The 13841-nt window shown below is 31.1% G+C and overlaps 1 protein-coding gene across 2 annotated transcripts; it reads right to left on the reverse strand.

Moving 5' to 3' along the window:
• Positions 1 to 344: 344 nt before the first annotated feature.
• LOC145125247 (G-type lectin S-receptor-like serine/threonine-protein kinase At4g27290) lies at positions 345 to 9062 on the reverse strand. 2 transcript variants are annotated; one of them, XM_079060737.1, is made up of 7 exons: positions 7676 to 9062; positions 2423 to 2539; positions 2199 to 2347; positions 1881 to 2091; positions 1538 to 1775; positions 1239 to 1389; positions 345 to 718 (listed from the first exon to the last, which is right to left on the reverse strand). In XM_079060737.1, the coding sequence occupies exons 1-7, from the start codon at positions 8955 to 8957 to the stop codon at positions 431 to 433; spliced, it is 2436 nt and encodes an 811-aa protein (XP_078916863.1). In that variant the 5' UTR covers positions 8958 to 9062; the 3' UTR covers positions 345 to 430. The 2 variants fall into 2 exon arrangements, with proteins under 2 accessions (XP_078916863.1, XP_078916864.1); XM_079060738.1 differs by lacking the exon at positions 2423 to 2539.
• Between the last annotated feature and the right edge of the window lie 4779 nt (positions 9063 to 13841).

The raw sequence follows: 13841 nt of genomic DNA on the forward strand, positions 1-13841 counted from the left end.
TGATACTACTCGTCGAGTCCCATCATCAAATCCCTAAAACTTGGAAAAATCAAATAATACCTGGGACAGGTGTTACACTTTCAATCCATTTGAGATGCTTCAACTATGGTTGTTTTGCATAATTCACCATTTATTATACCAATCTCATGTGACTGTTAAACATGAAATAGAATCTTGCTACCAAGATGTGTCAATGTCATTCTTTTATCAATCCATAAGTTAAAGGAAATGCGCCTTGTGTAGTCTTTGAAATATATGATTTGATCTTAATAACGATGCATTATCCAAATATGTGTTCAAAGTTTTAATTGAAGTGATAACATAAAGCTATAGATCTGAATCCATGGTTAACGTCTGGAAAGGGCAAAACTTTATAAATAGAATTGTCCACAACATGTAACTATACATATGTCATAGACATGATCCTTTTCTATCTAGCATACAATAGTGTTATCATGTATTCATTTGATGATAAACCAAATTCTAATTCACGACAACTTTCTTCCGTGAAAAAAGCTGGTTGTTTAGGTGGAGGCAACATAACTTCACTAACAAGCATTGAAACCACTAATGACATAGTTGGCCTATCTTCTGCATGTTGTTGCACACACAATAATCCAACGTGTATTGATCGTAACACTTGGGAGACCACACACGAGTTGTGTAAGGATGCATTTATAAGTTCAATCGACTTGTCTTCTTTGTAGAGTCTCCATGCCTGAATGAAATCAAACTTCATACGATTATATATGCCAAAAAGGAAAACATAAAGAAAACACCAATTAATTTTTTGTTAAACTAGTAGGGGTCAAATGTTTAACCATTAAACGAAAAAAAAACCCTTAGGAGGTTGTTTCTTTTTTCAGTTGATGGACTTAATGGGTTAAACCATATGCTGGACAAATATACATGCTATTTATTTTTGAGTCAATTTGGCCAAATTTACATACGGCTTAAGTGAAAAAAGTCTGGTTTAATGTATTAAGAAACTATCTTTTTTCTTTTCTTCATATTTTCTCCCAACTCTACTAGCATTAAAACTGATTAATATTGCTAAAAATGGTAATTGTTGTAAAATATTCAGTATGCACCAGTAAAATTGTCATTTAGTCCCATTTGATTTGTTTAAAAAGAAAGAAACATACTTTAACACTTTATCCAAACATGCATTACTATCCATTCGGCCACTTTAATCATAACGGGAGAAAGAATACAATTATTCTACCAAATAAACTTACATGTCCAAGAAGGTTGTCGCTATGACCTTCATGAGAGAATCCTCTGTTTTTCCTCCCACTCACAATCTCCAACACAACAACACCAAAGCTAAATACATCCGACTTCACTGAGATATGCCCATGTACAGCATACTCAGGAGAAATGTATCCACTGTCGACAAGGCCAAGTTCAATTAATAAACACATATTAGAAACAAAGTTTGGCGTTTGTTTGTGTAATTTTCCAACTAAAGTTTTGAAAAATACGTGTAATCAAACATAACCAATCTAGTAATCCATGTTTTGTAGATTATTCTTACTATGTTCCCACAACGTTCCTTGTCTTAGCCATGGCATCCAGTCCGACAAACTTTCGAGCAAGGCCAAAGTCAGATATTTTTGGGTTCATTTCGCTGTCCAACAAGATATTAGATGCCTTGAGATCTCTATGGATAATTTGGAGGCGTGAATCTTGATGTAGATAAAGAATACCTTTAGCGATACCATGGATAATATGAAACCTCTGTCCCCAGTCAAGCATTGAACTTTTGGTTTCATCTGCACAATATAACTGAACTAGTTATATGAAATTTTAAACAAATTTGACATCATGGATTTCTACAAGAAGTTTGAAAGTAAGGTACTAGAGATCTAGAATCGAACCAAATAGAAATGAGTCCAAGCTTTTATTATCCATGTATTCATAAATCAAAATCTTTTCATTTCCATCAATGCAATATCCAAGGAGCTTCACAAGATTTCGATGCTGAAGTTTGGCAATACACATGACTTCATTCTTGAATTCATCAGGTCCCTGTTGAGAAGTTTCTGAAAGTCGCTTTACAGCTATTACTTCTCCGGTTTTTAACACACCCTAAAAGACAAAGGTTGCAATTCATATACATCTTACATGAGGCTTTCTTTTTCTTTAATCATACTGATATGAATTGCATTTTATTCAAAATGGATTAATTAAATTACCTTGTAAACAGGACCAAAGCCACCTTCTCCTATCTTATTATCAATGTGGAAGTTAGCGGTAGCCTTAACTATTTTATGAAGGCTAAAAAAAGGTAGCTCATCAAGGTTTTCCACCTGATCATCCCTGTTAAGGGTATTTGTCCAGCAACCTACAAAATGATAAGTTCATGTTCAGTTTCTCTTGATTACATACAAAAAATACGAATTTTTTTGGTTAGTTTTACCTCGTGCTTTCTTTTTATTTCTACATGCATATGCTACTACAGACAAAAGTAGTGCAACTGATGAAACTGACAGCACCACCACGATTATTAGCTTCTTCCTTTTGAAGCTGGATTTGCCTTGTGTTAATCAATACCATTATTAGTATGATTGTAATCCAAAGGTATATTAGAGCATGCAAAACCACACAATTAAACCTACAGAATATGAACTTTTTATAAAGATACCTTAGATGTGACTGTGTTAAAATAAACTTCTAAAAGCATCCATTATGGCGTCTTTTTGAGAGGTCCATAACATTTAGGCCATCGGCACTAGTGATTAGTGAGTATATATGTGTCATATTAATTGATGGGTCTTATATGCCATTGCAATGGTTATAAATCTTAAAAAGAATATATTGATTAATTGGCACTCAAATTGGATTTGAAAAAACATTTGCAAGGCAAGCCGCAAGTGTGATTGACAACCACTATATTAGAAGTTTGTTTTTTAAATTTATGCAATTGACTTTATGGCGGATTGGTGTGGACTGGTAAGATAGGGTGTTGTTTACTCATTTTAACGTTTTAGCAAAGTGGGCACACCAGTAGAATAGATTGGCCAAGAAGTCGTTTAATATATATATATATATATATATATATATATATATATATTATATATATACACACACTAGTTTATAACCCGTGGGAACCACGAGTTATAAAATTAATTAAATTTTCATAATAAAAATTTATAATTATTAATCAATTATTTTAAATAAATTATTAATTAGAAGATATATCAAAATTTTAAATTTATTATAACTTCAAATTTAACATATAATTAGAAAATATAAATTTGAATTTTGAAATTTGAAATAAGTTGTCTAATATATCTACATGACACATAACATAATATTAATGAGGAGTTGTATTAGAGTGACACTTGACAAAAAGATATTAAAACTATTCATTTATTAGAATAGTATATATATATATATATATATATATATATATATATATATATATATATATATATATATATATATATATATATATATATATAGAAGCGTATATTTGAAGATCCAGAGGGAAAAGAACTCATGTTTCTGCTTATGCGCTACAAGGGCTGTTCATTAGTGGTGAATAAAGAGAGTCATGATCATCAGCTCAACATGATCGGATTCCGAGTCATGTTATGGCAAGAGAGGGGCAACCACCCTTTTGAAACTTCCCGTCTCTCTCGTCGGAGCCTCCATTTTTTCCGAGCAAACTTAACCCAACTCGCCCTGTTTATCTGGTTTTTGTGGTTTAAAACTGTAGGACTTGAGGAGTATTGGATCTAATAGGCTTTTTAGAAGCCAATAAGGGCTGACAAGGCCCAGCCCAAGCTGAACAAATATGTTCTATTTCATTAGATTTTAGTCATTTTTCAATGCATCAATGATCTTTGTTAGGACTTAGGTTTATTATAAGTAGCAAGGATGGACATTGTGTTGTGATGGGTCTATTATTTTATATTTTTGATGATATAAAATAAAAATAAAAATAAAAAAATAAAAGTCGTAAGAGATCTAAATTAGGACCTAAAACGAGCCTTTATTAACACATTTTTCCATTGAGACACACATCCTTCTATTTTTAAGCCACAAAAGATATATATATATATATATATATATATATATATATATATATATATATATATATATATATATATATATATATATATATATATATATATATATATATATATATTGTAACACCCCGATTCTCAGGTATTGTTTAAATAAGAATTTAATTGGTTTCAATGCCTACTCGACGAGTTGGTTGCCCTACTCGTCGAGTAGCAGCGGGTTGGTTCGTGTATTTAGTGACCTACTCGCCGAGTCCATGAAGGGACTCGACGAGTAGGAGCTGGTAGAGGAAACCCTAAATCCCGGGGTTTTGCACCCTATTTAAGGAAGCATAAGCCTCCTTTGGCCTCTTTGCAGTCCTTTGAGAGCTCAGAAAACCCTAATTCGTGTGGTGTTTCATTCTTGTGTGTCTAAAGCTTTGGAGAGGAGATCTTTTGAGAAGAAGAGCTTGGGGAACAAAAGGCTAGGAGCAAGGAAGTGTGGGAAATCAGAAATCTACCTCAGATAGCATCATTTGGAGGTATCAAGTCGTCACCTTTTCTTCTCTTTCCTTCTAGACCTCTTTTGGTTGAGATCTAGGGTTTTTATGGTTTGGTTGAGATGGTAATGGGGGATATGAGCTAGATCTGAAATTGTAACTTCAGATCTGTAACCTTCTTGGGTTCTAGAGTCATAAAGCTCCAAATTTGGTCATGTATGAAGCCTTTTTTAGTATGAAACCCCCATTGTGAGCTTGGATTTGACATTAAAAGCCTTTGTAGCTATGCATGCACGTAAAGTTTGCAACTTTACGTGAAAAGCATGCCTTAGAAGCTTGGAACTGTAGTTTGGAGCCGCTGCATGGCTCAAATGAGTCTGTATGGCAAAAAGGACTGAAGGGACTCGGCGAGTCGCATGGTCGACTCGACGAGTCATATGAAGATAGGAATGAACTCGGCGAGTTGAAGAACAACTCGGCGAGTCCAATGAAGATTGTCGTAGACTCGACGAGTGGATGAACAACTCGGCGAGTCGGTTAGGGTTTCCCCAATTTTTGTATGCGCGGGTAACCGTCGAGTTGCAAGAGGGAAGCTGACAGCACCACCACGATTATTAGCTTCTTCCTTTTGAAGCTAGATTTGCCTTGTGTTAATCAATACCATTATTAGTATGATTGTAATCCAAAGGTATATTAGAGCATGCAAAACCACACAATTAAACTTACAGAATATGAACTTTTTATAAAGATACCTTAGATGTGACTGTGTTAAAATAAACTTCTAAAAGCATCCATTATGACATCTTTTTGAGAAGTCCATAACATTTAGGCCATCGGCACTAGTGATTAGTGAGTATATATGTGTCATATTAATTGATGGGTCTTATATGCCATTGCAATAGTTATAAATCTTAAAAAGAATATGTTGATTAATTGGCACTCAAATTGGATTTGAAAAAACATTTGCAAGGCAAGCCGCAAGTGTGATTGACAACCACTATATTAGAAGTTTGTTTTTTAAATTTATGTAATTGACTTTATGGCGGATTGGTGTGGACTGTAAGATAGGGTGTTGTTTACTCATTTTAACGTTTTAGCAAAGTGGGCACACCAGTAGAATAGATCGGCCAAGAAGTCGTTTAATATATATATATATATATATATATATATATATATATACACATACACACACACACACACACACACTAGTTTATAACCCGTGGGAACCACGGGTTATAAAATTAATTAAATTTTCATAATAAAAATTTATAATTATTAATCAATTATTTTAAATAAATTATTAATTAGAAGATATATCAAAATTTTAAAGTTATTATAACTTCAAATTTAACATATAATTAGAAAATGTAAATTTGAATTTTGAAATTTGAAATAAGTTGTCTAATATATCTACATGACACATAACATAATATTAATGAGGAGTTGTATTAGAGTGACACTTGGCAAAAGGAGATTAAAACTATTCATTTATTAGAATAGTATATATATATATATATATATATATATATATATATATATATATATATATATATATATATATATATATATATTATAAAACATATTAGTTATATCTTTAATTTTAAGAGGTATAAGATACAATTTTCTTTTGTACAAATCAGTTTTATATAAAAAAAATTATTAATACTTACCAAAAGTTTAAAAACATGAATTAAAGAAGGTTATTAAGAAATTTAATTTGAAACAAAATGAAAATTTTAAAATATTAAATTAATGCATATAAATTAATTTATATTTCTTAAATTAAACACCGATAATAATTAATTACATCAAATGTATAAACAAACAATATAAATATAAAAACTATACATAAATATTTTATTTAAAAGTGGTAATTTTTTATTACATAATAACTAATAATAAAATAAAATAGTTATTTCTCCGTTAGAAAACTATTCGCCAAAAGAGCTAATTATCGCCGATGTTTTGCGCGGACACACATCTAATTTATTTATATATATATATATATATATATATATATATATATATATATATATATATATATATATATATATATATATATATATATATATATATATATATCTTCATTTCAAATGCTTCTTTATATAATAAATCTTCACATTACCTCTTACTTTTTAGAAACATAGATCGTTAAAAAGATGGTTGGATAAATTTATCCGATACTAAAACATAATAAGTTCAATTATAGTTTTTGAATTTATTTTTTTTATAAGCGTAAAATGTCCGAATTAGTCTATTTAAAGATTTTTATGGTTAAAGTATCAAGGGGTAAAATTAAAATGTGTTTTCTATCTTAATCAGGACTTTTAAATATATAAGGAGAGATTAACTTTTAAAATACTTATTATTTAAGTAAATTGTTCTATTAAAAGACTTAAAATAATTTATTAACGTGTCAAAGACCAATAATTCAATAAATATTTTAAATAAGCATCCAAACCCCAGTGAATTACACCATTAAAAAACTAATTAATATGTTGAAAAAGATACATGTTTGACAAAAAAAAAGTGTTATAAATTTCTTTTAGTTCTGTAAGATATCAATATTAAATGTGCTATAACAATGCATAAAAAAATAGTTTATGTTAAATATATAAATTATACATGGGATCCATTTTGTCAAGGAATCGTGCTAAACAAATCTCCATTGCGTGTTCAAACTATATAGTTTTTAGCAATAACAAAACCTAATAAAAAGTCTAATCGATCGTAATGATTATGTAACTTTGTTTTTTTTTTTTTTAATGTTTTGTAATCTTTTTGTTGATATACTCTGTCAGCATAAATAATCCAGCGGTTGGCGACTTGACGGGATGTTTGGTCAGACCCGTCGGGTAAAAAAACTACACACGAGTTTTACATAGTTAGTGTCGGAATTTTAACGGAATTGGCCGTCGCTATTAGGTTATGTTTGGTAGTAGTGAACAGATTTATAAGATGTACGTAAAGGTTTACATCTTGCGGAGCACATTGCTATAGACCTCTAAAAGGTTCATTGCATCGAAGATGCTCCTAAAGCCACTTAAGATCTTGGGAAAATGACTTAATTAATGGTTTGGCTCATTACATTAGCAACAAATCACATGTCCAGTCCATTTAATGGTAATACTCACTCTTAAATATAGATCGAAATGTGTGTACCTGGTAACTCAGATGTGGCCATTCTTATGTGAAGATCTTGATTGTCATCATACTCTCTTATGTCCATGAGTTCATCCAACCATAGCAAACATCCACTTCCCCCTTCTCTAATATCTAAATTTGCATAAGCTCTACAAGAACAATTCCTTCTACAGGCCATCTCGCATTCTCTAAGAGACATGCTCACGTTGAACCATGAATGTTGTGTGTCTGGAAATTTCACTCCTGAAATTTTCTGAAACCCATCGTCCTGAGTACTCCCACAATCAAAAGCCTTTCTACGTTGACACCCACTTGACCAATCTCCTGAATTCCATTCTTCTACGACTTTTGGCTCAAAGCCTTCCATACAATTGCATGGAGGATATGTTTTCGTACTACACCTTCCATAAGGACCACATCGTCCATATTGACTACAGTTATCAACAACGACATTTCCATATAAAACCCATTCTTGGGTTCGATTGATCCAACTGAATTGAAGATGGCTTCCGTCCCATGTAAGAATTATCCTCTGAAGAACTGGACTTTTAAGTTTATATGAATATGATATTTCCTTTTCGTTGACAACAAACTCTACGGAAAAAATGGGATTGGTGTTTTCTCGAGGAAGCCCACTAAACCCTTCACCATTCCATGGTCCAAACCTTGAGTGTGGAACTTCACCTTCTACCTCAAATGTCTGTGGATACCCATTTGTGTTTAGAAAGACTTTATATCGACCTATAGAAGGATCATCAGGGCTCTTCCACGATGTTAAGTTCTTCTGAATTCCTGTTAGCAAATCCTTCCCTAACTTCTGTCCTGGTAGCAACGTGTCTCCGGGGTAGTCAAAACTTTGCCAGATCGGAGCTTCTTTGGTGTTCGTTTCATCCCACACGACAAGATTTCCGCTGTCCAGAAGCTGTGCCACCGGAAGATTAACATTCCTGATCGATGCCGAGGATTTGGATGACCAGATTAGGGTATTGTTACCACTGAGAATTAGAAGCTTTCCTTCGTTACTGAGTTGAAACTTCCCAGATGTGTCGTTGATTGGTGTGTCCCTGTTAGCAACCCACACAGTGGTAAAAGTTGAGACATGCTTGTACCATATCCCCAAGTATCGATTCTGGGACTTTCCAGGGCTGAAAAAACCAAGTTCGTACGTCTCATCTTCTGAAACGAGGGTGTTGCCATCTTTGATTGGTTGATTTGGAGTTATTGTATCTATTGCAGCAGAGGATGATAAGAAAACGAATAAGGTACTGGAGAAGAACATAAGAAATGGATATACCTCCATTTGAAAAGTGTTGTTGAAGATGCGTGGGAGTTTTAGAAGAAGATGGTAAAATATTGTCAAACTCTTTGCCGAATCCCTAAATATAACAGGGAGAGTTTTGTTGGATTTATGTGATTACGTAATTTGTGTCAGATTAGAGTCTGGCGGTTATATTTGATAATTTCATAGCAATACTCTTTAAAATATTGATTCATTACAATACAATTTTATATTTCGTTGGAGCGTGTTTTTTAATGGTCGCTTCTTGAATATTTGAATTTAATTAAGTCATCTAGTTGAATTCCTTCAATGGATTTTCATATTATCTTTTTAAAATATATACGACTTTATATTTAATTCTATAAAATTCAATAGAATGTAACAAAATATAATTTATAGTAAATATTTAAGAATTAAAAATTTTCGTTTTTTCTATTCAATAGTTCAATGATTATTAAACTCAAAATCTATTGAATGTCAACGTGGCATCTCATAATGATAGAGTTTCATCAATTGAATGTCATATAGACTTGTCACCTCATTCAACTCTCTCATTCAACTCACAATTATGGATACTCTTATAATGACTAACTTGTTTTTGGACCGAACACCAAAATAATTAAGATGGACCATAGTGACTAGGTCGGTCGTAAAAGAGTTTTGGGGGTTAACGACACAAAACGTTTGTAGTGTTTAAGAGCTTCTAGCTTCTAATATTTAACAAAACGCTCCATTTTGAACAAAAAGTTTCGTTTGACACTACAAGTTTCTACGTTTAGTTTAAACAAAACGCTCCAAATTCAAATGTTACTTCACGTAGCGTTTAACAAAACGCTAATTCACGTAATGTTTAACATAACGTTACCCGCTACCTGCAACCAGTTATTTTTCCCGAACACGCCTTAAGAGTGTTGAATATTGTGGAAACCTTTCTTTTATATATATATATATATATATATATATATATATATATATATATATATATATATATATATATATATATATATATATATATATATATATATATATATATACTTGGAATTTAAGGGACTAATGTTTGGAGTATATGGGTTTGACCCAAAAGTTGTTATCTTTTTTATGTTTATAAGTTGGTTATCCAATGTATCGAAAGAGTTGAATAATAGCATAGGCCTCAGGTTTTTGTCCGTAGACTAACACACATAGACCAAACCATGTTAATTTTTGGTTTCACCTCTTTTTTTTTTTTTTTTTTTTTTTTTTTGCTTGCACAATATAAGTCGATAATAAAATATAGAAAAACATGGTTGCAAGCTAGTGGGGCAAAAAAGTTGCACTTAACAACGTTGCTGACAGCCTAGAACTTAATCACAAGAAGCATTTGCATTTGTATTCATTACAAAATACCATTAAGTGGTTATTAGCAACCCAACTATTGTCAGCAAAAAAATTTATGAAAACTTAATCACAAGAAGCATATAACCCTCAACTTTGTAAGATTCACTTATAGAAAAGTAAATAATACAAGCAACTAATCAAGCCTACCGCTTTTGACTTCAAATGCGCAGCCAGTATCTTAATCATCTCTGATTTGAATAGAGATTCTTCATGCAATTAAGGTCCCAATCAAGTTATTACTCTTAGTGCTCTAGGAACACTGAACATTAATTAACTCAAGATGAACTCTTAGTGATCTAAGAACATTGAACAATTAACCCACGATATACTTATTGACAATTAAATATTAATAATTGCCTCACATTGTTCACGCAACAGCCCCAAAGGGACCCCAAGATGTTCCACCATCCACTTTTCCAAAGAAGTACGAAAACACAAAACTATCTAATTGATGACATGTCACTCGAAAATAATAGCTAAGTGGCCAAGTGAGAATTTAATGAAAACTAAGAAAAACATGAAGTGGAGCTGATAAAAAAAAACGTAGCATGCTTAGGTTCCAAAGTGAGGCTATTTCCGAAACAAACACAAACATAATTACAAAACTTGATAACAACAAAATTATTTGCATGGAATAAATATGAGCACTTACAATGTTTCAACGATGCTCATACAGATATCAAAGAACCGGTGACTTTAGTATCTGTGAATTAGCTTAGTGAAATAAAAGAATCTGCACACTACTAAAAAAAGGGGGCTATTCCGTTGTCATTTCTGAAGGATTTTTCAGTCCTTTTGTTGTCCGAAATTTCCCCTTTTGTGGTAGTGACATAAAATGCTGCAAAAAATCAAAACATCTCCAAGACCAAAGAATCTCCATGTATTCTTTGTTGTTCATCGTTTAATCCAACATATGATACAAAGTATTAGTCAAGCTTAAGGTTCAACATCAAAAATAGCATAAAATTTGAGAACAATGTGGAGGTTCAAAAGTCCACTGTCAAAAGTTAACTTTAGCGTTGTCTCACAACTTAGTCAAATTATTTGATGTTTATATGATTTTTGATCAACAAGTAATGATCTTATACCGTCAAGCAATCTTAAAATATGATCATCATCAATCATGAGTTATAACATGTTAAGATGGGAGAATAGATAACTATCAAAGTCAACAAATTCGTGTAACTACTAACTACTTGCACTACTAGAAAATTTTGTTTTAGCTACAAAAAGTTACCTACGAATATATTTTGTAGGTAATTTCCATTAAATTTCCAACAAAAATGCAATAAAACAGAAATCCACAAAATTCCAACAAAATACCAATGAAATTAGAAACCAAGAAAAGTCCGTTGGAAAAGCGTTGGTAATTTCCAACAGATTTCCTACGGAATATTAATTACTATTAAAAAATTCAATTTTATTGGAATTCCTCTAGCAAAACTAAAAGCGGAAAAACTAAAATTGTTTCTCTCCTTTTCTTTTTGCATTTCCTTTTTTTTTTTTGCCTTGCCCCTTTTCTATATAAATGTTATTATTACTTCAATTGTTTTACATTACTTTTATTATTAGTTCATATTATTATCAACACAATACCTATAGAAAAATGCATCAAAATAAAACTCTTTTGGAAAATAAAACCGTTGGAAATTTGTTGGAATTGACCGTAGGAATTCCGTCGGAAAAAAGATTTATAGGAAATCCGTAGGAAAAATTGTGTTAGGAAGTTTTGTTGGAACTTTGTTGGAAATTTCCTACAAAATATATTGTCGGAGATTTGTTACACATTTCATTGGAAATTTGTAGGAAGTGTGTTTCCCACGGCCCTTTTTCCAACAAACCAATTTTGTTGGAAATTTGTGGCTAATCCTTGTTTCCTACTAAATACCAACACAATAGCTCGTAGGTAACTTTCAATTTTCTAGTAGTGTTGTCAAATTATTTGACATTTTTATATTTATTTTATGAACACAATAATGATATTTTCTAGTTTTAGAATGTGATCGCCATAAATCACACGTTATATATACTCCAAATGGTTGGAAATGTCAACAATCAAAATCAACTAAAGGGTTGTAGCACAACTTATCAAACTATTTTCTTTGATAAGAAGAATGATATTATCTATTTTTTAAACATTTAACAATTAACTCTAAATATTTTTTTTGTCACATGTCAGTTTGTGATTATTTTAAATTAGTTTTTTTTTCATATGTTATTTTATCTTTTATTTTTCATTTTATAAAATTCATATAATATTTAAATGTACTAATTACAATAAATTTAATAATAAATGCATAACAATTTTATTAATCGACTTTCATTCTAATTTTAAAATTTCTAAATTAAAGCCTCATTAATTTTCTTTATTTATTTATCTAAATTATTTGTTTAAATTTAAAAGAGAAAAAAACACTTTAATTTAATAATTCAATATTTTTCATTTTTTTATAAATTCAAACTTCTCAAATATTTAAAATTTCATATTTTTTTAATGAACTCATTTATTACATGGGTTTTACACCTAGTATTGTTATATAGACGACTTTATAAATAAAGTCTTGGATTTTGGATCTTAACTAAACAATATAAAATTTAATTTATGTTTTTGTTTTTTTAGTTCCTATTGTATGTTATTGTCATTTTAATAAAGTAATTTAATTCATTAAAAATATATAAAATTTTTGATAATTAAACTATAAAAACTTCGTCCAAACTAGTAAAATGATAAATATATGAATTTTTTTCATTTCTTATTAAATTTATCACAAAAAATCTATTATTTACAATAAAGACAACTAGAGAAGATTCCCGTGTCGCGAGGGTTGAAGAGTATTCCTTTGCAAAGTATGATTTCATATTAGCCGATAACACGGATCATTACAAGCTTTGTCATCTTCTTGAGACTCATCAGGGGTAGTGAACTGTTGTGGTTCCGACTGGCAATAATTACAGTAAATGAAAATATATGCATTAGTTATAACATATACACTTGATAGCTGTAAAAAGGTTACAATAATTTTCGAATGGTAAAAATGCTTACAGGAAGGATAGTGGGCTGGAAATTGTCATGGAGATTACAATCAAATACCTGTGAATTTAAGTTTCGACAGAGACATTAATTTGGTTTAGAAAGGGGCAAAAATGGAAATTTGCAGAATTTCAAGGTTGAAAAAAGATCTAAACGCCAAATCCATTCTACTCAGCTAAAATATTTAAAAAAACAAAAAATGCAATCATAAATATTATTAAAATGGTAAAAGGACAAATATCCATAACTCATCTTCTGGGACAACAACTTCTGAAGCGATCAATAATCACCTGCCATCCTTTGATACGCACCATAGACTCCCCAACATGAATCCCTAAATACATAAAATGGAAGGAACATGGCGCACACCCCGTGATGGATGCCAGATTAGTAACATCAACATCACCAACTCCAACTTCATAAAGATTGAATTTAAGGAGAATGACCTTTAAACCAGAAACCAAATAAAAGCACCTGAGAATACGCATCAGATTACG

This window comes from Lactuca virosa, chromosome 7, assembly GCF_052849685.1.
Source record: "Lactuca virosa cultivar CGN04683 chromosome 7, Lactuca_virosa_CGN04683_v6, whole genome shotgun sequence".
Classification (NCBI taxonomy): domain Eukaryota; kingdom Viridiplantae; phylum Streptophyta; class Magnoliopsida; order Asterales; family Asteraceae; genus Lactuca; species Lactuca virosa.